General features: G+C 46.4%; 1 protein-coding gene across 1 annotated transcript; it reads left to right on the top strand.

Annotated features, from left to right (window-relative positions):
- Positions 1-17997: 17997 nt before the first annotated feature.
- Positions 17998-21871, top strand: LOC136556101 (coiled-coil domain-containing protein 42-like). Its single transcript, XM_066549155.1, has 7 exons — positions 17998-18074; positions 18413-18518; positions 18645-18749; positions 19288-19485; positions 20228-20449; positions 21144-21328; positions 21748-21871. The coding sequence occupies exons 1-7, from the start codon at positions 17998-18000 to the stop codon at positions 21869-21871; spliced, it is 1017 nt and encodes a 338-aa protein (XP_066405252.1).
- The last annotated feature ends 3478 nt before the right edge of the window (positions 21872-25349 follow it).

Genomic DNA, 25349 nt, shown 5'->3' on the forward strand with positions numbered 1-25349 from the left:
TAAAGCAACTTGGTGAGTCAAAAGACATGCAAAGGGGTGAATGATATGTCCCACATGCCTGTCAGGTGTCTCATCTTTTAACAGGAACTGTCCTGCTCACTTCCTACCTCAGTGCCTTTGAATTGCTCTACATGCAGTACATTTCTATGGGAACTGCCTTATTTACACAGCCTGCCCTCTCTGTGTCTGAGCTAGAGAAGAAAACTGATGGAAGGAAAATGAAGTGGTTACTAATTAGCAAACGGTTCATTAACAGAAGACATCTGCTTCATATTAGGCAGGAAGAGATGAAGGCTGAGTCTCACATTCCCAGTGACTGGCTGGTTATGGAGCTGGAATTAGGTCAAAATTGGGCCCTTTTTAAGGTAGCTTTTTTCCACCAGGGGCCATCCACCCTGCCCTGCATCCCAGCTCTGCCTCATCCAAATTTCTTACCTTGGTATTGAAGGGAATGAGTAGGAGGCTTCTGGATTTGGAAGGACAAACTGGAAATACTCTACAGTGAATTCAAACCGGCTTAAGCTCAGTCTTTGAAGTAATGATGGGAGCAGTCTCCTGTAACAGGTAACCAAAACTCCTCCCAGGACACACAGCTCAGTGCAGGGAGGTGATGGAGCTGAGAATTTATTTATTAACAACTTATTGGAAGAACACCAATGGCTCATTGACCAAACCATTTTTAAAGCCCTTTGAACAATCGCTTTCCTCACCCCCCTGGGTGCTTTGGGAAGTGCCTGTCACTGCATTGTGTGAATATTCAAATCAGGGACAGGAAAAGTTTCCAGCTCCTCCAGAGCAGCAGTGGTTTTCTCCTGAAAGGCAGGGAAGAGGAGGAGGAGGATGAAGAACTTCACATGGGATACTATAAAACTGAAATACCACCAAGTCCAAAGGTGAGATTGTTGTACATGGCCTGGAAAACAGTGGGCAGGACACGCCTGGGAAGTTCTTGTAGTTTTATTTTCTGCTGGAGAATTTGGAAACTGTGTGTGATGAACACATACAAAACATATAAGAACATGTTAAAAAACCTTCCTTTCCCTTGAAAACCATGCAACTGGCCATAATCAAATCCTCTCCTATCAAAGCAGCAAAATTCCCTCGATTTTAGGAGCAGTGGAATGGGTCAGTAGATTTTGGCACCAACAAGAATAGCAGCCTACTGATTGCATCAGCTACAAAACTCCTTCTCCTTGCTCCCACATGGATTTTCTGCCTATGGATCAAGAGTATTTGAATTTTGGGTCTTGTCTACCAAGCAAAATTGCCTAGAATATTCTATTTTGTCAGACTTGCTCTGGGGCTGCTGCTCCTCTGAACCCTACTGAGGGAGTGTATTCCAGAGCAATTATTTCACTCTGGAAGAGAGCAGTGATTATTCCACCCTAAAATGACTGTTACTGTGGAAGACAGGCAGCTGGGTGGCTGCAGTGATGTTAACACTGCTGCCTGCTGAATTGTTCCCCTCTGTTACACTTATGAACTCTTCTATCCTAGCATAGGTATGCAACCCTCCTCCCCTCCTCTTCCCTTCCCATGGAAAAGCTGACTTGTTTTATCATCATTTCTTAACTCCCTTGACCTCTGCTCAATTGGATGCAGCCTCCTTTTGTTTTAACTGCATCTGGGACTTTCTGCCAGTGCTCCTGGAGTCCCCTTTTCTTTTGCTGGATGTCTGATGAGGGTAGGAGGAGGTCTCAGCCCCTTGGTGCTGCAGGGAGGGCATTGCTGCCTGTCACTCCCCCATGTTTACAGTCCTCTCAGGCAGCTTCTGGTCGGCATGACAGTGTTTCCCTGCCCGAGCCAACTTGAATTAATTTGGAGCATAAGATTTCAGGAGACAGTATCAAGTCCTTCAGTGAAATCCAAATAGACTGCAGCTGCTCTGTGCTCTATTAACCCCATCATTTTGTAATTCTGTCCAAAAGAACCAGGGGGAAGGGCATAGAAAGCTGGAGTCAGGAAGGATTTTGATTCCACAAAATCAAAATGCAAGCTGGAGGGAGTGTAAGAAATATTTTCCTGGAGCAGGGCAGCAGGTCAGTGAGATGGATTTCTTTACCTCTGCATGCTCTTTTATCCATGATTATTGGTTGGTGTATTCTCCAGTGTGGAAGCCTGTGTCCCTCATGGGCAGTTTTCTGAAGCATCTTGTGATTTTGGCTCTAAGGCTCTTAGCTCATACCAGTTTCCAGGGGGAATTCTGTGACTTAGAGATGGATTCTTCAAAGTAGTTACAAGAAAAAACTAATAATAATTTAATACATCCTCTCCTCCCATTCCTCATTAACAAAATCTTCTCAAGACCTAATACTGACAAAATCATTGGATGCTGCCTAGAACTTTAAAAGCTGTTTATCTCAATAGTGCTGTGGCACTCAAAACAAAGTGAGAATCTTGCTCAAGATACTCAATGTTTGGTTTTGTTGTTTTTTGTTGGTGGTTTTTTTTTGTTTGTTTGTTTTAATTTTACATTAGGTTGGCCTCTTAATGGATCCTGGCCTTGTTGTCTTCCAGGTGTTGAATGGTTTTTCTTCACTCTGTCATTGCCATGTTTCTCCTTCCCCTGTTTTATGTGGCTTTTATCCTTGCAATGATCATTGGTATTTGCTATTCACCACATTGAAGTGTGTCCTGGTCTTCAAGTGCTTGACAAGAAACCAAACCAGAAACAAACATCTTGGTGGTACAAAAAATAGCCAGCCATTGCCTTGGTGGGATAAGCGGAGAGGAGCTGAGCAAGCCCATTTGTGCATGTTCACTTTTTCCAGCAGAGAAGGGATTTCCCTTCCCTAACTACCAAGCTGTCTGGCAGTTGCCCCTTCCTGCTAAAATATCCCAGCCGTGTGCTTGTGTCCTCCCTGCTGGAGAAACCTGCAGCCCAGCGTGGGTGTTTCCATCGTGGCTTGGCAGCAAGGAGGACATGAGTGAAGCCAGAGCCTGCTCCAGATCCTGCAGGAAATGAGATGCTTCTGCTGAGTGGCACTGGGATGTGGTTACACACTGTGGCACCAGCCAAAAGGCTCCTGTGCTGACCTCGGGATTTTCTCCATGAAATTCATATTGTAGTATGGACAGAAAGAGATTAAAGATAAAACCTTGGTAGATTAGTTCTGGAAAGCAGATACATTCATTTCACTTTCCTTCCAAACACATCATCTCACCAAAATGTCACAAGGGAGCTGTCCTGGATTGCCAAACAAATTGTATTCTATTTGCCATCTGTATGGCAGTTGTCTTCTGTTCAGTGGGCAGTTTTCCTTATCTCTTCCACAACCACTCCTCCCTCTGGAGAGAGCTCTGCTGATAACAGCTATTGAATGTCACTGCATGACTGATAAGAACTACAGCATCCCACTGGGAGATGTGAGCCCAGAGGGAGGAGCCAAGCATTCCTACCTGGATATAATCTTGAGGTTCTGGAACATCAGCATGGTTTCTCCAATGGATTTCCCAGAGGAACAGCCGCTGCCTCTTCCACTGGATCTTCAGAGGAAGACTACACCCTTCTACAGGGTCCCTGCTCCAACAGAACTATACCTGTGTCCTGGTTTAAGGCAAATTTGATAGAGAATTTCCAAAGGAGGGCCCCTCCAGAAAGCAAACCCACACGGCCTCTCCCCTCACCTGGTTCGGGAAGGATTCCTCAGAGAGAAGCAGAAAGAACTTGTTTATTTAACAGGCACAGCACCCCCCAGCACCCAAAATGAACAATACTGGATGACAAAGCTCTTTCACTGCTCTGAAAAAGATGACAAATTCAGAAAGTCTCTCTGGGGGTGATTGCTCTGTTGTCGGTCCCTCCGGCTCTGGGGCAGCTGCTGCCCAGAGTAGGCCCCGTAGGCCACGAGGTGCAAACTCTCGGTGTGTCCCAGGCCCCAGTCCGGAGCAGGTTCAAAATGGTCAGAAAAAGGAAAGGAGAAACAGTCCAGGAAGAAATTTGGACAGTTTAGCTAAACTAGCTAATGAGCAAAAGCAAAAGCAAGAAGAAGTGAAGCAAGCAAGAGCGAGAGAGAGCAAAGTGAAAAGCAAAAGCAGAAAAAGCAAAAGCTGCAGTCTCTGTGTCCCGCCAGGCTGATAAGAAAACCAAAACAAAATTTTCCCTCTTCAGAGCCAGTCTTAAAGGTACAGAACATAATATCCAACATTAACAGAACACATGAATGGGCATACAAGCATCATAACATCACCCTAGGACAACCTGACAGTTCAGGAGGGCTGCAGCCACAATTCCAACTGGACTGTTACCAACACCCTGACCCACAGGGTGTCAGGTTGTGTTCTGACTCTGTCAGTGTTCTTTTGGTTTACTGCATTGTTTATTTTATCTTTTATTTTCTTCCCTAATAAAGAACTGTTATTCCTGCTCCCATATTTTTGCCTGAGAGCCCCTTAATTTAAAATTTATAACAATTTGGAAGGAGGGGGTTTACATTTTCCATTTCAGGAAAATGAAATGGAATGGTGCCTTCCTTAGCAGACACCTGTCTTTCCAAACCAACACAGGAGCACTAAGGCATCTTTACCACTTACTGCTATGAGACACCCTCAACAGCCAAATCCCTCTCTGCTTTTCCTTCTCTCTTCCTCAAAACAAAAGAAAATAAAACAACAAAAATCAAATCAAACCCAACCAACCAATCAAAAAAGCAGATTTTCTCTTTATTTCCCCCACAGCCTCTGTATTGTTTTAAGGTGGAAAAGCCCTTCTCTATGTTACTTTCCAAACAAGTTGTTTCTCTTAGGACATTTCCTTATTAATATCTGTAATGCATCTTAATACAGACTTCTTTGTCTCTTCAAAAAGTACAGCAGAAGCTCAAAAATAAGTTTTTGTCTGTATAAATGTTTCTGATATATTTGAAAGGTAAAGGATGAAATTGCTGTGTCAGAAGAGGAAGATCTGGGGTGCCTTTGAACTAACTCTCTGTGGGAACCTTGCTTCAACAAAGGACAGGGTGTCTGGCTCCCTCAGAGGTCTTGGGAACTCAAACTTATTTCTCTGTGTCTCATTTTTCCTGTCCTCAAAGCCCAGGTTGTACCTCAAACCTAGCTCAAATCCAGATGTTCATCTGGTGCCAACCAAAGCAGCTCCTGCCCAGCTGGCAATGGCCACAAACTCATCTGCTTGTATTGCTCATAGCTCTTGTCCTTCCCCATGCCACCTCTCTCCTGGTGATTTATTTGTCCCTTCATGCTGTCACATCTTGATTTATTTCACTGCTGCTGATGGCAGGGCCTTGCCTGGATTCTCTACTCCTGGTGCTCTCTACTCTGTGGCAAAGGTAATTACCAGTAGCAGAGAGCAAGAGGTTAATTCCAGGCTCCTTTCCTCTGCCTGGACCAGGCATAAATCCTCAGTAGAATCAACTGTGCAAGCAGCTGCTACTCAGTACAGAAAGAAATAGTTCCATTTTTAAAAAATCAAAATTTTTATGTAGTGCATAACTGGAGAGGTGATATTTAAGTGTATTTTTGTGGGGGTAGAATTAAACCTTCTATGTAGAGGTTTAAATACTGATTATCTCAGTCCATTTTCATTCAAAACCGAGCATGGTCTGAAGGGAGCAAATATTTCTAAAAGCATCTAAACAATAAATTATTTTCAGACTGATGGAGAAACATTAAATATGTTTTCCTCGTTCATTACTTTTGTTTTAATTAGTATTGTGTTTCTAGTAAGAAGTCTGAATATTTCCTGTTTTGGCACTCTGTTTCATTAAGCAAATTGCTTGCTATTAAATCAAACTTAGTTGGCTCCTTGTCTGATTTAAAGATTTTACCCATAGCCCATGAAACAAGCTGCTGGTGATACCATCAGCAGGGGGCAAAATCTGTGTGATGGAGGGAGGTTTCCCCTTATTCCCATTATAGTTTCAGTCCATCTGCAGCTGGCTGTGCACTCAGGCTCCCTGGTAGCACATCAAATGCTTTTTGAATGCTTCCAGGGACAGTGGCTCCAGCACTCCCTGGACAGCCTGTCCCAGTGTTTGACAAGGAATGAAGAAATGTTCCTAATATCTGATCTAAATCTCTGGTACAACCTGAGGCCATTTTCTCTCATCGTGTCACTTATTACCTGAGGGAAGAGACCAACCCCATCTCACCACAGCCCCCTTTCAGGTCTGCCTTACCTGGAAGTCACCCCTTGCAGTTGCTCATCAATTAGTGAGATTTTTGCATAACTTGGTGCAGCTGGTTAGTTTTGAAACCTCACAAAGGGAGCCAGAACAAAGACTGCATAGTCCATAGCTTACATCTGATGGTCCAACACCAGGGTTAGGGGGAAAGAGTGACCCCAAGGGTCTGATTCCTGCTGTGAAGCTGAGGAAAAACCCAGAGCAATAGCCACAGGTCTCAGGAAGTGTTCACCAGAGCTGCAGCTCTCAGCAGCAGCAGAGAGGGTGGGGCTCTACCCAGCTGAAATGTCTCATCCATCCAGCAAACCCCAGTGGGTTCACCTGGAGAAAGCTCTGCCCCAAACCCCAGAGCCCCAGGGGTGCAGTCAGGGCTGCTTCTGCAGAGCAGCCCTCACAGGGAAAGGCTCTAAAGCAGCTGCAAATGTGGATCAAAAGCATCTGGGAGGTTGCCTGAGTATTAGGCACCCAGCCAGGCACAGCATGGGCTGGCACTGCCAGGTTCTTGTGAGTGCAGGAGTTGGGACAGTGATGGGGAAGTGTAATGAGGAAGTTTTTGGTGGCAGAGCTGGGTAGTGGGTGAGGAGCAGCTGCTGGGGATGCAGAGGGCAACAAGGGACAGTGACTGGCTGAAGAGGTTCTGCAAAAGGCTCTGCTGTGAGGAACACATCTTTTATGAGTGGTTTCTTCAATGGTCTTGGTATGAAAAGCTCTAGGTCGTTGGTGGGAATTCCTCCTGTGCATTCCCTCCTGCCATGACTGCCTTTTGTTTGGGCTGTAGTTAGCAGAGAGCTGCCTCAGGCTGGGGTATTGCCAGAGCTGCAGGGGGATCAGAAGGGATCTGAACAAAGCGTGGGAGATATGTGCCCTCAGGAGAGGACAAGAAGCTGTTTCTTGAGCCACGGGAAGCACTGTCCCAGACAGGACATCTCAGAGATAACATGAAGATCTTTACCTCCCAATTTTAGCATTGATGGGTTGTCTCAGTTGAACACATATGCCATTAATGAAGCCTTAACTTCATGTTTGTGCTTATTTGCCCTCTGGGCTGTAAGGAAAAATCAGTGAGATGTGCAGATAAAAGTTTTAGTGTCTTTGGCTGAAACTTCAAGTTTGGGATTAATGTAGGAGGTGGCAGGAGGGGCTCAGGTCAGGAAAGGAACAAGGCAAAGCCTGGTGGAGGAAAGGCACTTCTTCAGAAAGGAGCTGGGGTCTGAAGGCACACTAGGTAAAGGACCACAGGAGAATTCCTAAAAGTGATTTCCCTAAACACTTTTATTCTATGCATGTCTGCCCAGGCAACTCAACTTGATCCTGAACAATTTTTCTGGTTTTAAAAACTGCAACGAATCACAAGCAATTGCACATATGCTTCTCTTGAAACACTCATGTAGCTGCATGTCTGATTATAATTACACTCCTGTGAAAATTTTTGGTGGACCCAAGGATTTAATCCCACAAGCCTCACTGATCACATTGCTGTATGTGAGAATTTATGCTTGCAGGATTAAACGCTGCCTTCAGCAATGAAGCAATTAATTGTTATAAGCAGAAAACATGCAGGGGTGGGGGAAGAAGGGACAGGCTAAAACACACTGTGGGTGATAGGAGATCTTTCACTGCTGTGGATACAGATCCCTGTCACTAGGGCTCATTGCTGGGCACTGCTGGCCCAGGCTCTGTGCTTACCAGGGAAGCGATGATTTACTCTGCTTGACCCAGAGAGGGAAATAAAACCTGATTTTAATTCCAGCTGCGTAAAGAGCATGTGGGTGTGCCAGCAGTGCTTTCCCTGGAGAGGTCCTACAATTCTCTGGTTTGTAAATGTCCTGATAGTCAGAGAGCTGCTGGGGCTGGGCATGGCTGCAGGCATGGGAGCAAACCACTGCCTCAGCCAGTGGGTGACCACCCACCTGAGCCTGCCCTGAGCCAGACCAGCTGGGCACACGGTGGAGTCAGTGAGGAAAAAGGGGAAGGGAGGTCTGACTTGGGTTGAGGACTGAACAAAGAAAATACAAGTTTGTTCAGACACTGGGCTCTGAGTACTGCTGCATGGGAGGTCTTTCTGCTGAGGCTGCACTGGAAAACCAGGGTGGTGTGTGAGTGCTTAGGGAAGGGATTGCACAGCCCAAAGAAGTGGCACAGTCTCCTCCTGCGACCTCCACCAGCTCAGCTGCAGAATTCAGCATGCCTTCCTCTTATTTGGGGCTGTGTTCAAAGTCTTGCTCCTGTGGAAAAGATCTTCTTGTGGAAGAGAGAACCTATTTTCTTGGTTCTTCTCCTGAAAACCTTCAAGAGGCTTCACCCAGTGCCCAGGTAGACAACCACATAAAGATGAGGTTTTGCAGAAGAGGACACCTTCTCCTGTTACTCTGGTGTAAATGTGAGGTTCAGAAATAAAACATCCTGAAGCCACCTGGTTATTGAGGAGGGCACCTGCTGATGGTGAATCTCATCCCTGATTTAAATCAGGAAAAACCTGAGTTCACCTGTTGGTGGCATTATCCCCTCTTGCAAATTATCACTGTCTTATTGAAATCAGCTGAAGAACCAGATTGAACTCTTCATCCCTTCTTTCTTTGCTCCTCAACAGGAGCAACGTGAGGGAGTAAACTGAAGACAGTGAGACTAAACTAGGATTTCCAAGAGGCAAGAAAAACAGTTTGGAGGTGACACTCAGCCCTTCCTGCTGAGCAGAAGGAATCCTTTACCTTCAATGTGTTTCAGAGAATTGGCATTGGAAATTGCTGGAGCAGCATTACACAGCTGCAGCATTACACAGCTGATGGTCCGAGGTCACAACCAAGTAAAGTTAGATTTTTCCACTCCCACTTCTTCTCAATATTTGGAGTAAGGGGAAACAATGAACTCCCGCACACCTGGGCTTTTCTTCCCATCTGTATATACCTGTGTCTTCAGAAATGGTCTGTAGCCCCCCTAGAAGTGTCAGGATGGAGCTGGAGCAACCCCAGTTCCTGGGACATGAGTGTGGGAATCTCTGACACATTTTTTTTCTGAGCTATTTGTTACAGAATTTGTCTCATCTGTGTTCAGTTTCTCTGACACAGCTGCCTTGGAGCTGAAGTGGGAAGTTCACCTGCAAGGGCAGCAGGAGGCAGCTGCTGTCCTGTGGTCTTGTGTGACTGCTGACCTGCATGGGCTGTCTCCCTGGAAAAGTTGGATGCCCACATTTGAATAAGTAGATCCCAGACATTCAGGGTGTTCTGCCAGAAGCCCCAATGGTTTGGCAGATTTTCCAAGCTCATGCCTCTTCTTGCTTTCATTGATGTCCGTCCTAATTATTTTATATATACCATTCCTTGCTGCATGAAAGAGTGTTCTGAGTGTGTGAGAAGGAGACTTTGTTGTCTCTTATTACTCATGTAATTAGGCAGTACTGGTAACCTTATGTAAAGGAATATGAAAATATTTGGGTTGCTCTTGGCCAAACGCCTTGCAAACTTCAGAATCCCCTGAATTTAGAAGAATTTCATGTTTTTCTGGGATTGCTGGAATCTCTTGAGGAGTTTAGCCAGTTAGGTACAGCAGCTCTCTTTAGGGCTTTCTGTCCCTTTGTCGTCATATATCAATCAACCTCTTAAATCATGAATTAAGCCACTGCCATTAATAATGGCTGTGAAACGTTCTCATAGTTAAAACATGGCCAGCCCACAAGCTTTAACAGTCAGCAGTGAAAATGCTTGTCACCAGCTCTGCGAACAGGGGAGCGTGTAAGTCTTAAACAGGAACGGCTCTATAGGACTGAGGAAACAAATGGAAGGCTTGCTGTTTTATTAGCTCAACAAACTGCATTTCACTCCTGTCTCTGTTTCCCTTCCTGCATAGCAATATATGCCCCGTTCCCAAAACGCTCCTGTAAACAATAGGGAGGGAAGCCTTTTGTGTGGCTTTTGCTAAGATTGCAAGTTGTGTGGGCAATGCAACTCGACAGAATTTCAATGAGATTTGCAAGCCTGTGTGCTTGTGCAAAGGGAAGTATTTCATAATGCCTATTCTCTCTTAATTGACTTATTTTTTTGCACACTGTAATTTATATGAAGGCAAAAAGGGGAAAGCGCTTTGGCAAAACAGTCAAGTCTGTCTTGAAGAAACCAAAGAAATTTTGTCTGGATGGACTTATCCAGTTTGTAATTAATCTTTGATGCAAACATGACATTGTAAACTGCTCTGCATGGTGCTGCAGAAGTCTCTTTCTTTACATTAGGCAAAGTTCTGCCCTGAATTGTATATTATGCATTGTTTTGTGGACCCCTTGAATTATTTTTAGGTTGTTTTTTTTTTTTAAATTTTGAATCTTAGTCTATACCCTTTGGCTCTACATGTTACTGAAGAAGTTCAAGTTCCTGTTGTCTGTCCTGTATCCTCATTCATTATTGATATCTTCACAAACATCACTTAATTATAACAGTGAAGAGAGGTTTAGGTACCTCTTACAGCATCCAAATTGATGTTCATAGTGAGCAGTTGAAACTGATACCTACTTTACATTATACAAAGAGTATGCTGGGCAAAGTGTGTGTGTGTGAAATAGTCTGAACTTAAGCAAAGTAGTAGGGCTACAGTAAATTTATTCTGGCTGCTCCAGCACACTGTGAATGCAGCTTTCCATCCCACTGGCTGCAGAAAGACACAGCCACATTCTCCCTGCACTGGATTCTACTGTGCTGTAATTGCTTGTGAAAAACAATGTTGTGCTACCACTGTAGCAGCAGAATCAAGTCAGAGAAACCTCTCTAGAAGACAGGTGAGGCTGAGGTGGTCCTTGGCAGTGGAGAATTTAGATATGTTGGAGTGGGTGGCCATGGTCAGAGCAGGCATGTGGATTTCAGAGGGCTGAGAGTGAACTGAGATTCCCAGCATGGTGGTGGTGACTCATGGAAAATCCCTTGGGAAGGGGAGCCTGTCTGTTGCCAGCAGAGTGGCTGTCCTGGATCTCGAGGGGCTTTGTTCTGACTTCATCTCCATCTATGTTCCTGATGTGCTGGCAGCGGAGGGGCAGCTCCTGTTCTGGGAGTGAGGGCTGTGCTTATTTGCATCCTTTTGAAACAGGCAACAAGCATTTCTAGTTCAGCAGTGAGGAACAGAGCCATGGAGCTTGAAATGTGGGATCTTTGGGGAGTTTCTTACAGAAGCCTGGTGTGGGAACTCACTTTTCTTGGGAAGATTCTTAGTAGTGATGGGAAAATGGGCTCTGGGAATCTGGACATTGAGACTGTTCTCTGTTCCCTGCCCTGTTGCAGAACAGCTCATGGTGCTTCATCCTCTCTCTGAAATCCCAGGCATGAAGGACCACTAGCCAAAATGTTTGTGGCACAACGTGGGACCCCTTCTCCCGCTGTACACAGAAGGAGGACTCAGAGAAGCTGCAGTGGGCAGAGAGGTGAGGGGCCCAGGAAACCCCAGCAGCAAAAACAGAGGCACCACTGCTGCCCTTGGCATCAGCAGGGCCTTTTGTTTTGGTCTTGGCAAATGTCAGTGGTGCCATTCTCCTGGATATGAGGGTGGGAAAGGGAGCTTTACAAAGTGGGATATGGGGTTGGGGTCCCTTGATCTCAGGACCAGAACCTCTGTGCCCCCTTATCCACACTACTGCAGTCACTGCTGCAGAGCACTGGGCAGAAATACTGCTTCCAGTCTTGTAATGTGCTGCCCAAGCAAATGTAAAATATTTAATCTGGCATTGCCAAAAGGGTGCTTTATGACTTCTGCCAAATTACATTATATAAACATAATTAAAGGGTTAGCTTTGTTTGAATCTGTCATTCTAAGCAATAAAGATGTCAGATAATTTATTGTTGCATTTTGATACTCACCCTATTAAGCTAATAACTGTTTTTGTGTGTGCATGTATGTATATGAGAGCAGTGTTCATGGAGTTTGTCTTTTTGAAAGGTGACTGAGTCTGAGGATGTTGCTGATGGGGTCCAGGAACATCCTCTGCTACAAAACCGCCTTCCAGGCTTGGTTTTGAGCCTGGATGCTTGCAGCTCCCAAAACTGCTTGGGAAGGCTGAGGGGAACAGGAATCTGTCTCCATGCATCAGTGGCAGCAAGAATCTGGTGAGGGGAGCAGGGAGATGCTGGCACCACTGCAGGGGCAGGGCTGGGATTGTGCTGGGTGAGCTGTAAGTGTTAGAGGTGGGATGTGAGTCCTGCAGCCAACAAGTGTCAAGCTGGGATAGGCAAGGATTCAACAACCTGAAACTTTAAAAGCACAATATTTCACATGAAAAAAAAGGTTTTTAATAAGTTCTTTCTCCTGCACTCTGGACTCTCCTTCATGCCCAAGAGGTTTCTTTTTGCCTAGCAGCAGGTGCTTCACTGAGTATTCAGCATTTTAGCCAAGTCCTTGTTTTAGGAGCAGAGGTGCAGCCACCTGGCTTATTGAAGATGGGGGAGGGTTTGGGCACGTGTCTGTGCTGTGGGTACCAGACAGGAGCAGCCCTGGCACAGTATAGGATGGAACAGAGCTGTGGCCAGAGCCCAGGATGTGTCCTTCCTTATCTCCGAGGGAGCTGGGATGGTTCTGGCTGATGGTGGCAGGAGCTCTGTACAATGGGGCTGACGTGCTGGGTACACACTCAGTTTCTGGAGCAAAACAACACTCTCCCTCCCCCTCTATTTTAAGACCTGTGTTACAACCACTAAATTGATAGAAAAACAAGCCCAAATCCTGTTGAGTACTAGGACAAATATTTTTAAGGTTATTTTAAGATTTATAAAAATATTAAACAAGAGAGTAAAATACACTTTATTAAACTGTCCTATTTACAGTCATATACATGGACTCTGTTGTGATACAGAAAGTAAGATGCCTCTAAGACTTGCATTATCAGATTCTGAGAGAGTTTATAGATTAGTAGGTGCAATTATCTTCTTGAAATCTGCTGTTGAGATAGGCTTTCCTTACAATCAGCTTTCCTTGTGGCTGCTGCTGAGTGCACACACAGAGCTGTAACACGCTCTTTGTTAACCTCCAGAGCAGTGGGTTCACAGGGAGCTGAGTTTGTCAGTCATTCATCACTCCTATAGCATGAAGTGTCCTATTTAATACTGAGACATTGCTGCTGGATGCCTGAAGAGCCCAGGCATACGAGGGGATTAAAAAAATAGTTCAATTAAAGACCAGGGCAAAAATAGTTTCATGGGTTTTCTGTTTCAAATTAAACTCTTAAAAGCCTCTTTCCCAAATTTCTTCCATTCGAGTTTTGGATCCAGTCCTAAATGCTGGGTCTGAAACCCCAAATTACACCACAGTTTGTGCCCACGTCAGTGGAGGGCTGGATCCAAATAGCAGAAATAACCACACTGAAACCCAGGGAAGCTTTGGGTCCCCTGCCCAGGTTCAGCAGAGCCCCTTTGCCTTGTGGATCCTCTCTGCCATGCCAGACCCCCATCTGCTTCCCCACAGCCCATCCACACAGGGCCAGCCTGGGTAAATATAATCTATGGTGTAAATATAAAAGAATCTGTGTTAGCTGTGAGGACTGCTAGGGGTTAAGTCTTTTATAAGTTCAATTAGGAAATTAAACTCAGTGGGAGACCTGCAATGCTTTCCAGTTGTTCTCCAAGTATCACAACAAACCTCCTCATTTTAGGCATGGTATCTAGGGGGGTATCTGGCTTTCTAATCTGGGGCTTGGTTTGGGCTCATCTCTACCCAAAATATTATTTTAACCACTCTTTGTATTTCATTTCCATACTTTTTCTTTGGTATGCTTTGAGAAAAGATTCTGCCAAAGACAGAAATGCTTTGAGCCTGAAAAACATTTTTTTTGCTGTGTATATGGAAGGCGGTGTTTTGCTTGGCTTAGCTTGTGAAATACATGGCACAACCTGCATGAAATATTTGAGGCTGAGGAGACATGAGCAATTCTTGAAGAAAAAAAAAAAAAAAAGAAAAGAAAAAAGTGAATTTTCATTCAAGGGTCTCATTTGTTTATAGCCACACCCAGGCAGGAGGTGTAGGGCAGAGCAAGGAAGAAGAGTTGATTTATGAACTTGTAAAATTAAAATTATTATGATGTTAAAAAACCCCAAAACAACCCTCCAAAAAGCTCAGACTCATGACAAGGTTTCTATATATGTGAGAAAATATCAAATCATTAGTGTTTGATAAAAATCCATGAGACTCCAGAAGTACCAGGGGTTGAGAGGAAAGCCCTGCCTCACACGCCCAGACTGTGGGGAAAGGGCTGCCAAGTGCCCCTGTCCTCACTGGGGTGGGCTTTTCCTGCCAAGGGTGGCACTATGGGGTGAAAGACTAATGGGGAGTTATCAGAATTGTAGGACAATTTAGGGGACCTGCTGGAAGGGATCTCTGGAGTTTTCCAGCCTGACTTCCAGCTCCAAGCAGAGTCTCTACTGCAAGTCTCTACCTCCATGGGCTCCTCTCTGCCCTAGAAGTGCCCATGTGCCTCCCAAAAAAGGTGTGGAGCTGAGATGGCAGGAACAACTGAATCTAGCTCAATCTGCTCTTTAGCAGAGCTCAAACCAGAGGAAAGCCCTGGTTTGCCCCATTTCAGGCTGGTGCTCCTTGGAGGTCACAGCATCAGGAAGGGCTTGTGGGCAAAGCAGAGCTGTGGCCACTCATGTGTCCCTGTGCCTGTTCCTTCATGGCCTGGTGCCCCAGGCTGCTTGACCATGTGTCTGGAATGTGTAAGCTGGATTTCTATCCATTGTCTCTGCCAGTGCTGAGATTTTGGCTACAGGAAGAGGCTGTGATGGTGAAAACTACTGCAGGTGATGTGTTGTCATGCTGCCTGCCAGCTGGGTCAGGTGAGGAAACTGGCCATTGTTTGTGGCCAAATATTCCCAGGGGCCAGTGATAACACACCAGAGCAAACCAAGGCAAAATTCCCACCTCTTGGATTTCCAAATCCCAGCCACAGCCCCGTGGAGGTGTGAGATGTGGGCAGAGCACAGCAGAGGAGGAGCTGGGGTTGCTGCAACAGGCAGCAGATGTAGGATTTTAGCTGGGTCCTCAACATTGCTCCTGCTGCAGCTGGTGGGCACTTTGCACTCTTGTTTGCTTCTTGGTCATTGCTTAATGCCTTGCTGGCAGTCCTCCTGACATGCCTCCACCTGCAAGTGAGCAGCCTCTCCTGCAGCCCCTGGCAGAGCAGACTGTGCCCCAGTTTGGGAAGTTTCTCAGTGAGATGCTGGAGGGCATGGGAGAGAGAACCAGGACTTGGGGGACCAGCTGGTCCCTGGAACAACCTGCTCTCTCCATCCACACACCTTTCCACTTGTCAGGAGAGCTTTTATTTATCCAGAGCAGACAAAATTGTTAGGAAGGTAATAAAATAGGCTGAGGTTCTGTGGGCACCTTGTGGGATGCTGCTTGCTGGCTTTTAACAAGGAGTAAGTTTTTTCTTAAATTGGAAATTGTCCTTTGAAGGTGCCCTTGGATGCTGCACAGGGCATTTTCTTTAGCTCAGGGGAAAGTTTCTGGATCTAATAGCTGTGGGACAGGTGGGATCAGCAAACTGATCCCACAAAACAAAGCTGATGTTTAGGGAAGTTTGCAAAGCCAGTGGTGGCATGGGACATCCCATTCCAGTGGCCCCCATGTCCACAGCACAGGCTCCAGCAGCTCTGTCATGTTCTGTGTCTCTTCAATGCCTTTTAATTTTGCTGGTTGCTTGCAAGGGTTTGATAGACAGAAGTGGCATTTTGAAGGCAGATGAGAAGATTTATAGACTTATAAATGTAAAAAAAAACTGACACTGATGAAAGTTTCTTGACACCACCATTCCTACCAGTCATCCATGCTGAGGTTGGAGCTACAGCCTGTCCTTCACAGCATGCTGGTGTGTGGTCTTTAGCCTGTAATATTTTAATATTTCTGAAGACTTCCAAGACTGAATTTTCCTCTTCCAGTGTCCACAACCCCAGTGCAAAAAAAGGTTAGAAACTGCACTTCTAGCAGAGAGTGTTGGGGTCCAGATGATGTCCACAGTTGTTCCTATGTCTTCTCAAACACATCTTTTCCTGTCACTGGAGAGTGACAGGATTGGTAGAGGCAGAGATGTTGCGCTGGGATGAGTGAGAGCAAAACCACCAAGAGGAGCTTGCAGGACAGGCTGATAGAGTCTGTTTGTGCTGGTTCCTCCCAGCTAAGCAACTCCTCCAATCTGACTATCAGCCCTTCAACTATCCAGCCCAATCTCTGTAGCTCATCTCCAGGTTGAGCTTTTATCCTAACTAACAGGAGAAAGAATTCCTTTTGAATGGAAGAGACATTCTCCTTGTTAGACTCTGAAAGTGAAGCATGTGCACATGGCCCTGGTGCTTTTGCAGGACTTTAGGACTTGCAGGACTCATTAAAACTCTTTAATTTGGCTGTATCAATGTGTCTGGTGCCCGATGCATGGCAGGCAGGCATCAACACTCCAAAGCTTGAGCACCCTCCTGCAGGAAGGCCTGGGCTTCAGGAAGGGGAAGAAGGGAAGTAGGAACCTGAAAACCAGCCTCAGGGAGTGATAGTTTGACCTGCTTGATTAGGAGGATTTAAATAACCCATTAGGGAGCTGTGGAAACCCAGGGCACTGGGAATATTTCTCTGTCTGCTTTGGGGTGCCCTGACCCCCAGGGGTGCACTGACTTTGACACCCATCCATGGAGAAAGTTTCCTAGACTTCAAGATGGACTAGAATCCACAAAAGTGTGAAATAGATTATAGAGAGTAGTGTAGGTGTATCACTTGGTGAGAAATTGAGGTTTTGGGATTTTTAGTATGTTGTGGGTGGCAGCAAGATGGAGGGCACAGGGTGTTGTCCTGGGTTTCTTTTTCTTGCTTCTTCCTTCTTCTTCTTGGATTTGGGTGATATTTTGTAATTGGGCAGAAAAGTCTGCATTGTGGGCTCTTTGGGATCAGTTACTGGGCTAAAAGGGAAAATAATCTAGATGTCAGTTCTTAACTGGACAGTTTAGTCTTAAAAGACCTTGTAACAAGAGATTGTTGGCCATTTTGTGCCTTCTAATGAAAAGCTGCAGAACTCACAGTAATGAGACTGTTTTACTGATAAGAAATAATTAACACCTGAGTCTGAACATGAACTACTGTCTCAAGTGCCTTCGATCCAGACCCAGAGAAACCAATGACTGGTACCTCAGCAACTGAGACCCCAACAGGGAGCAGGCAGGAGAAATTTGTTGGTCTTATGAAGTGAGCAGCCACTGTTTTTAGAACCATATGCAGGAGCTGCCAGGCCCAGCAGAGGATGGGCCCAAGGGATGTTTTTTGCTTAGGAGAGGGAAAATGCTGTGCAGCTGATCTCAGTGAGCTGAGCCATGAGGGTAGGGCACTACACCATGGCAGTAGAATGGTCAAACATCCCCAAGGATGTGCTTGTAGGTGGTGTTTCCATCTGGTGCTGGGGAGAGAAGGAACAAGCCCTGTGCCCTGAGGGCTGGGACTGTGGGATGTGGCTGTCAGGGGCACTGAAACACCCAGCAGAGGTCAAATTATAGCAGAGGAAGAACCCTAAGAGATGTGAGAAAGGGAATTTAATAACTCCTGGTCCTGGACAGAGTGGTCAGTCCCCCTGACTCTGAGTAAACATTCTGTTGCCCAGCAACTATGAAGTTGCCAAGTAAACGTTCCCAGAGGCTGGAGTAGGCACAGGGCCTCTCTCCAGGGCTGGAGTAGCCACAGGGCTGCAGAGGTCAAGGAAGGTCTCAGGAAAGCAGAGGCAAGAGGCTCCCAGGCTCATCCTTGCCTGGTGCCTCCACACTGAGCCCTCAGGGGTGAGGGACAGCCCCTGAGCTGAGCTGAGCTGGCAGAGAAGCAGTGCTGGCACCACCTGGGCTCTCTGATTCCTGCTGGGGCTGGAGCAATGGAGACCTGGAGCAAAGAGGAGATGTCAGCCCTTTTCCTCAGGATGTGTAAGGTGAAACTCCCAGCCTTCCTCAGGTGAGGGGGTTCTTCCACCAGCCTGCATCCTCTTCTGCTGCCTTCTCCATGCCTCTGTCCCTCACCATGGGAACCCCCCACGCCTTATGTCCATCATGTCTGCCTCCTCTTGCACTCCCTTCCCCAGATCTGTTCCTCCCTGTAACACCTCCTTGCTCTGCCAGGGGATGCCTGCTGGGGTGGGGAGGGGATGCCATGCTGCAGATGGGATCTGAGATGGTGCTGGGGGGCTGTGCCCCATCACCCTACCTGGGACACAGTCCAACATCCAGAGCAATCCAACACCCTGCCAAGGAACTCAACTCAGTGTGTAACCTCGAGGAAAACAACTCCTGCAGGGAACTCAGAGTGACAGAGGAGGACTCCCAGTCTTCACTTATGCAGCTCTTTAAGAAAAAGAAAGAAGTCCAAGAGATGGAAAAGGTCATGGCCGAGAAAGAAGAGGTGAGAAAGATGGGTAGGTACTGGCTCATGGCTGGGATGGTTTGTGGGTTTTTGGAGGGTTTTTGGGAGGCAGGTGACAGATTTTGGGTGCAGGCAGCCATGTCACCCTCACTGTGGTGCTGCCAGGCCTTCAGGGAGAGGATGAAAGTCATTGCTGACCGGTGGAGGGACCTGCACACCAGGAGGGCCCAGCTGAAAGCCCACGTGGAGAGATCTGGAAGTGCTGTGCAGGTAACACCAGATCCTTGAGCTGCACCACAACTCCTCCCCTCCCCTGGGGAAAGGGGTCTTGGGCCTGAACTCCTGTGGAGACTGGAGCTGTGAGGAACAGGACTGGCAGGGCACAAGGGTTTGTACCACAGATATGGGAAGCCCTGATAGGTCTTGGGTGGAAAAGAGTTTGTCCTGTACCAGTGAGATCTCCTGCCAGACCCAAATGTTCCCCAGAAAGGGTGTTAGCCTTGCCCCCACTGCTGACATCCAGATATCTCCCGGGTGAGATATCTCCTGATATCTCCAGGGTGCAGATCCAAGCAGGTCTGAAATTCAGCCTGCCATCCTGGGTACCGGTCTCCAGGACCAAAGGGTCAATGCAAGAGGGATGGCCCTGTGAAACAGGGAGAGGAAATGTTCACAGGGTGGTCCATGTTGGCCTCTCCTCTCTGAAGATATGTCCTACCACTGCTGGTAAGTAACCCAGCTCCATCTTACCCTGCTTTCCTTTCCCTCTCTCTGTGTGTGCGTGTGTGGGGCTGGGGGAAACCACCAGAAATGTGAAGAGTTACGAATCCAAGCTCTGAAGATAGACAGAAAACAGAGAGAGGAGAACATAAAAATGGATGGTGAGCTTGTGAGAGTCAAGATGGAACTCGAAACCCTCAGAAAAAAACACCGTAAACTCTGCAAAAAAGTGCAGAACTACTCCATCTTCAAGAAATACCTGGAGGATGTGGTGGAGGTGTCACAGGTGAGTTTGGACATAAGTGAGACAGATCACGGCCTTGGAGAGAGCCTTAGATAAATGATAAAACTAGAGAAGGTAGGGCAAGTCCAGGACATTGGACACTTGCTCAAACCAGAGACCTCAGATGGGATGGAAAAACCAACCTGCAAGCAAGGTGAGCCACAGGGAGCAGAGTTACAGTAGGAGAATCAGAACAGCAAGTGGAAGATTGAGAAAGCAAAGAAAAACCATGGGAAGGGGGGAAAGCTCAGGGCTGGGGGGAATGGGGACACCCTTGTGTCATTGTTTCAGGTCAGGTGAATCGTCAGGAGAAATGAAAAGCTGCCCAGAAAGTGTCCCCAGACAGCTGCCAAAAAGCTGTGCTCTCTCTTGAGGACATCAGGACATCGCTTGTACTCCAACCACCCCAGCTGAGGCCTCCCAAGTCGTGGGGATGGGGCTCTGGACACTGCAGTTGTTCTTTGTGCTTTATCAGAGCACTGCTCACCTGGGAAAAGGTGCAGCACATCCCCTTGCTATGGCACTGACAGCTGTGGTGTGGCACAGTGGGAGGCCACCACACCTGGAATGCAGCAATGCCCAACAAACCAGCTGGGAAGGACAGAATCCCAGAACAGTTAGGACTGGGGAGGGTGGGGAGATCTTTCAGGAGGGAGAGGCATTGGCCCAGGTAAGGGCAGGGTGCCCAATGACATGAGAGCTGCAAGCTGAGAGAGTCACTAACACCAGGAACCCTGTGCTGCAGTTTGAGGACATCTCAGAAGTCATTTCACAGTACATGCTGCTGGTGAGGACACGGAAGGACCTTCTGCAGTCACAGCAGGGGCACAAGCAGCTGACTGAGCAAGACAAGGTGTTCCTGGAGCAGTACAAAGCACAGAAAGAAGCTGAGATGCTTCAGTACCAAAATGAGCTGGGGCAGCTCAAACTGCGTATTTATCAGGCTCAAAGTGACATCCCCCTCTGGGTAAGGAATTGTGGGGTGGGCAGGGGAAGATCTCCAAGCCGGGTTCTGTCAAGACTGGCTAATGGCTTGTCCTTCAGCCATGGGGTCACAGCAGAGTCCAGTAACATCTCTGGTGTCACAGACATATTTTATGACAAATCCTTTCATTTGGATTTTTTCTCCTGAGAAGCTTCAGCTTCTCCATGTTTTGCTGCTTTGAAATGTGATTTGGAGAATTGTTTACCCAGCATGTGAAATTGTTTTTACTTGATGACCAGTGACAGCCACCGGTGCCGAGGCTGTGAGCAGTCACAAGATTTTATTATCATTCTTTTCTATTCCTTTCTAACCTTCTGATGAAATCCTCGCTCTATTCTTTTAGTATAGTTTTAATATATCATATTCTTTTCATATAATATATATCATAAAATAATAAATCAGCCTTCTGAAACATGGAGTCAAGATTCTCATCTCTTCCCTCGCCCTGGGACCCCTGTGAACGTCACCACATTTGGTGACCCCGAGTGAGGAACACTGCCACACTCTGGGATTGGAAGAGATTCCTAATTTCATCTCCTTCCATGGGGTTGGAGAAGGAAGAATGGCAGACCAGTCTGGACCATGGAACTGAGGGTCTCCAAGCCAGGGTCTCTGGTGCTGAAGCATCACCTTTGCCAGGGCATGTCCCCATGCTGCCTGTGCCCTCTCCTTCCAGGAGGCTCACTGGGCTGACATCCAGGACAGGACCTCCAAGAAAACTGGGAAGCTGTGGACTATCAAGCTGGCCATCCACAACCTTTTCCAGTCCACCAACCTGCGGCTGCAAGCACAGTGGAGTGTGTTGGAGTGCACCAGCTGCAGACAGCTCAGCATGGTAAAGCCAAGCCAGAAGGAGGAGCAGTAAGGAGTCTCCATTGCCCCAAGGGAGGGGAGAGCCCACAGACCCCACAGACACCTTCCTTTTCCTGAGAGAGGGGCTCTCTCTCAGGCATGGGGCAGGAGCAGGGCACACCAGGCAAACCTGACTCTTCTGAGGACGTAGGCAGGGTCCTTGCCTGGCAGAAGGAGTGGGAATCAGGCAGGCTGAGGCAGAGGATGCAGATCAAGCCATGGCCAGGATTGGGTTTATTCACCCTTGCCCTGAATTCAGGCTCACCCACAAAAGTCCATTCTGGTGGTGCAGATCCAGAAAGGCAAATGCCTTTTTTGCTGCTCTGTTTGACAGGTGACATTTGCCATCTGAAAGAGCCAACAGGCACTTCTGTGACTCCTGTTCCCATCCCTGCCCTGAGCTCTGCCATCTCTCTTTTCCACCCTAGATACAGCAGTTTATCCAAGACCTTAAAGACATCCAGCTCTATGCAGGAGATGCAGAAGCAACCAGAGGGTTGCTACACCTTTGAAGACAAAAGGACGTGGCAGCATGACCTGTCCTGCCAGTGAAGGTTCACTGGCTTGGGAAGGGAAAGAGAAGGGCAAGAGAACCTACAGATACCCTAGACTAAAAAAAAATAATAAAGGTGCCTCTTCATTTCCTGGGAGGACATATTAGAGCAACTTCATCCCACAGCTTCACCCCAGACACCACTGGGGGCCCTTCCTTAGAATTCTGGCTGCATGACACAGTGTTCCTGCAAAGCTGGCAAAATTGTGAGAGCAGGCTGGGACAGGAGTATGGTTTCAAACAGGGATCAGCACTAATGTTCACATTTGGACATCCCACTCAACCTAAGCTCTTAGATATTTGAGAGACATGTCACAACGAGGTGGGGAGACTGTTCTTCAGGAGAGCTTCAGAGAGTTCCCACCACCACACCCAGCACTTCCATGGATGTGGATTTCTCTGCACAGCCTTGTGTTATGGACTAAAGCTCACCTTCCCCCCAAAATCTTAGGGAAAGTGTGGAGAATGGACATAGGTGACAGATGAACCAGCCAAAGCTGAGCATTTAGCTGCTCATCACATGTGCCACCAAGATGAAAGCAAAACAAGAGGACTAACAGTGGCTCTGGGGACACACGGGGGTGGTCAGTCAGGCTCCACAGTCTTTTAGGGACAACCTTTTTATGCTCCAAGGCCTCAATTAAATAAGCTTACAGATTTTGAAGCAAGAGGCCATTGATCACATGCTCTTGCTCCCTGCTCTTCTGTCCTGAGCTGGGAGAAGAAGAGGAAATAAAACTCTCTGAGACAGCAGAAAGGATGCACAGAGCAATGCAGAAATGCTGTGCGTGGTGCTCAGCTGTCCGCAGGCTTTGGGTGGGATTTGGGAAGAGTAGGGCTGGAAATGGAGCATGGGAATGAGCTTGTCCCAAAACACCCACCACTCATTCAGAGGGATGTATCCATCTTCCTCATCCTCACCGTGGTGACTTGTTCAGAGAGATGTTTCCATCTTCCTCATCCTCACCGTGGTGCAGTGTCCGTGCAATTGCTGTTTTTTTTTAGGCCATGGCCTAGAGATAATTTGGAAGAATTGAAAATTGGTGTTAAAAAAGCAGTTCCAGCTCTTCAGCCTAGTGAGCATGTGAGTGAGCATGAATCCCAAACTAGCTCTTTTTAGCCAGGCAGGTTCTGCCATCCACTTGGTTTGATCTTCCAAAAAAACAGGGTGTGAACTTTGATATTTCCACATTGTATGGCAAGAAATAACGTGTCTGTAACAGTTTTAATCCTGGGTATTACCTCTCCTCCAAACTTCAGAGATGTACTGATATACACACCCTGCCTTCCCGCATGTGGGTGGGTAATTAGGAAGAAAAAATCCTCTTTGTGTGTTGGTACATGTCCTTCTAAGCAATCCCAATTTCCATAGGGATCACATGTGGCTGAAATGCAGCTGTTGCTGGTATCCTGTGTGCTTTGCAGTGCATTATGCTCATAAATAAAAAGTGGGACCAATTTCAGTACCTAATCTTTTACACAAGAGAACTAACTGAGGGCTTCAGAGCCCTGTGCCAACACAGGAGTTAATAAAGTGTTTGAATATTCTTACAGGAAATTTCAGAATGGTATAAATTGAATATATTAGATTGAATGGTCATGTGGATTATTACCTTTGATTTTTAAAAAATGTATTTTCATGATAAAGGTTAAAGCCAACAAATTTAAGCCTTTAATTAACATCCTCTTAGTAGGGAATATGACCATTATGGAAATGTTTCCATTTTATAACTATGCCTTTAAAATGAGGATACAGAAATGTAGAACTAACCCCCCAAAAAATAATGTTTCTTTCACTATCCTCACATGAGCCTGGTCCAGTTGCCTGCATCTCCCCACATCACACTGCCATGAGCTAGGAAATAAAGCTGAAATCTACGGCTGTTATAGAGAATCTTGTTTCTTTGTTTTAGTTTGGTGGTTTGGGATTTCTTTTTTTTTTTTTCTTTTTTTTTTTTTTCTTTTTTTTTGTTTGGGTTTTTTAATGAATTCATGTATACCTCTTTTTAAATTAAAAAATTGAAGGAAAGAAAAGCCTTACACTTTCTTTCAGGTGAATACCAACTATTAACTGAGACAAGGCAGTGCAAGGCCTTTGTTTCTTCTTTAAATTCTAATATAACTGAGTTTTTTGACATTAATTGGGCTACTAAGAGTGCTGGACACAGGCTGGAACTGAAATCTGTGTGCATAACAGGAATTCGTGCAGTGGTTAAGGAGTATCAGGGAAAAAATATTCTTGGAGTTATACTGAAATAATTCCAATGTATCTTCACTGGAATTAATGAGTTTATTTTGGATTCATTCTCTTGTAAGTAGGAGGTTGGCAGCAGCAGGGATAAGAAAGTGGCTTTCTCTGAAATAGGACAGAGAAAGAAAAGAATGCAATCTAGGAAATGACACAGCATTGGTCTCTTAAGAAAAACCTCTTTCTATAACTTTTTTGCCTTATTGTATATTTTGCAGAAGAAAAAGCAGTAAAAGTTAAATGGAATGGTAGATGTGTGTGAGGGAGACAGGATGACTCCTGTTTAGAATTTGGTTTAAAATTTGAGAATATCCATGTGATTATTCCTCAAGAGGGCAGATCTTTCTCATGGAGGCAGGCAGCCATGGGATCCACTCTCCTTCCTCGTGCTGAGTGGCACTGGGCTGTGTACAAATTAAAGACCAACAGACCATGCTGTCCCCAGGCTGGCCTTGGGGTCATTCTTTCATCTCAAGCCCTGGTGTGCAGCAAATCCTCCACTGTTACAGGGAATTGCAGTGAGTGCAAGTGCAGCCCAGTCACTGCATGTGAGTAAATCAGGACAGGTTCCCAGGATTACAGTGATTGTGTGATGTTTATCTCATGTTACATCCTGGGCTTCAAGGCAGGTCCCAGTGCCCTGCTACACCTGTACCTGTCCCAAAGGTCTGGGATTCCTGGGGGCCATGAGGCATTTGGGGTGAAATCTCTTTTTGTGCCCTCCAACACCTGCAGCAATGGGACTAAATGTGGAACACGGCGTCTGGGCTTGTCCTCTGCCAGGCTCTCACCTTCCACAGTTCCTATAAAAAAATTCCTAGTTTTAAGTCCACAAATACAATGTACAATTTGATTCTTCCCCTTTACTCCTCTCAGCTGAGTTCCCATCTGGATCTCAGTGGGATCCAGCTCTGGCATCCCCCAATATAAGAAGGACAGGGATCTGTTGGAGCAATTTCTAAAAGAGATCACAAAGATTCTCCGAGGGCTGGAACACCTCTGCTATGGAGACAGGCTGAGAGAGCTGGAGTCGCTCAGCCTGGAGAAGGCTCTGGGGAGATGTTACAGCACCTTCCAGTACCTAAAGGTCTCCATGAGAGCTGGAGAGGGGCTTTTGACAAGGCCATGGCATGATAGGACAAAGGAGAATGACTTTAAACTGACAGAGAGCAGGTTTAGATTAGATTTTAAGAAGAAATTCTTTACTGTGAGGGTGGTGAGGCACTGGA

This window comes from Molothrus aeneus, chromosome 4 (genome assembly GCF_037042795.1).
Source record: "Molothrus aeneus isolate 106 chromosome 4, BPBGC_Maene_1.0, whole genome shotgun sequence".
In the NCBI taxonomy this organism is placed as follows: domain Eukaryota; kingdom Metazoa; phylum Chordata; class Aves; order Passeriformes; family Icteridae; genus Molothrus; species Molothrus aeneus.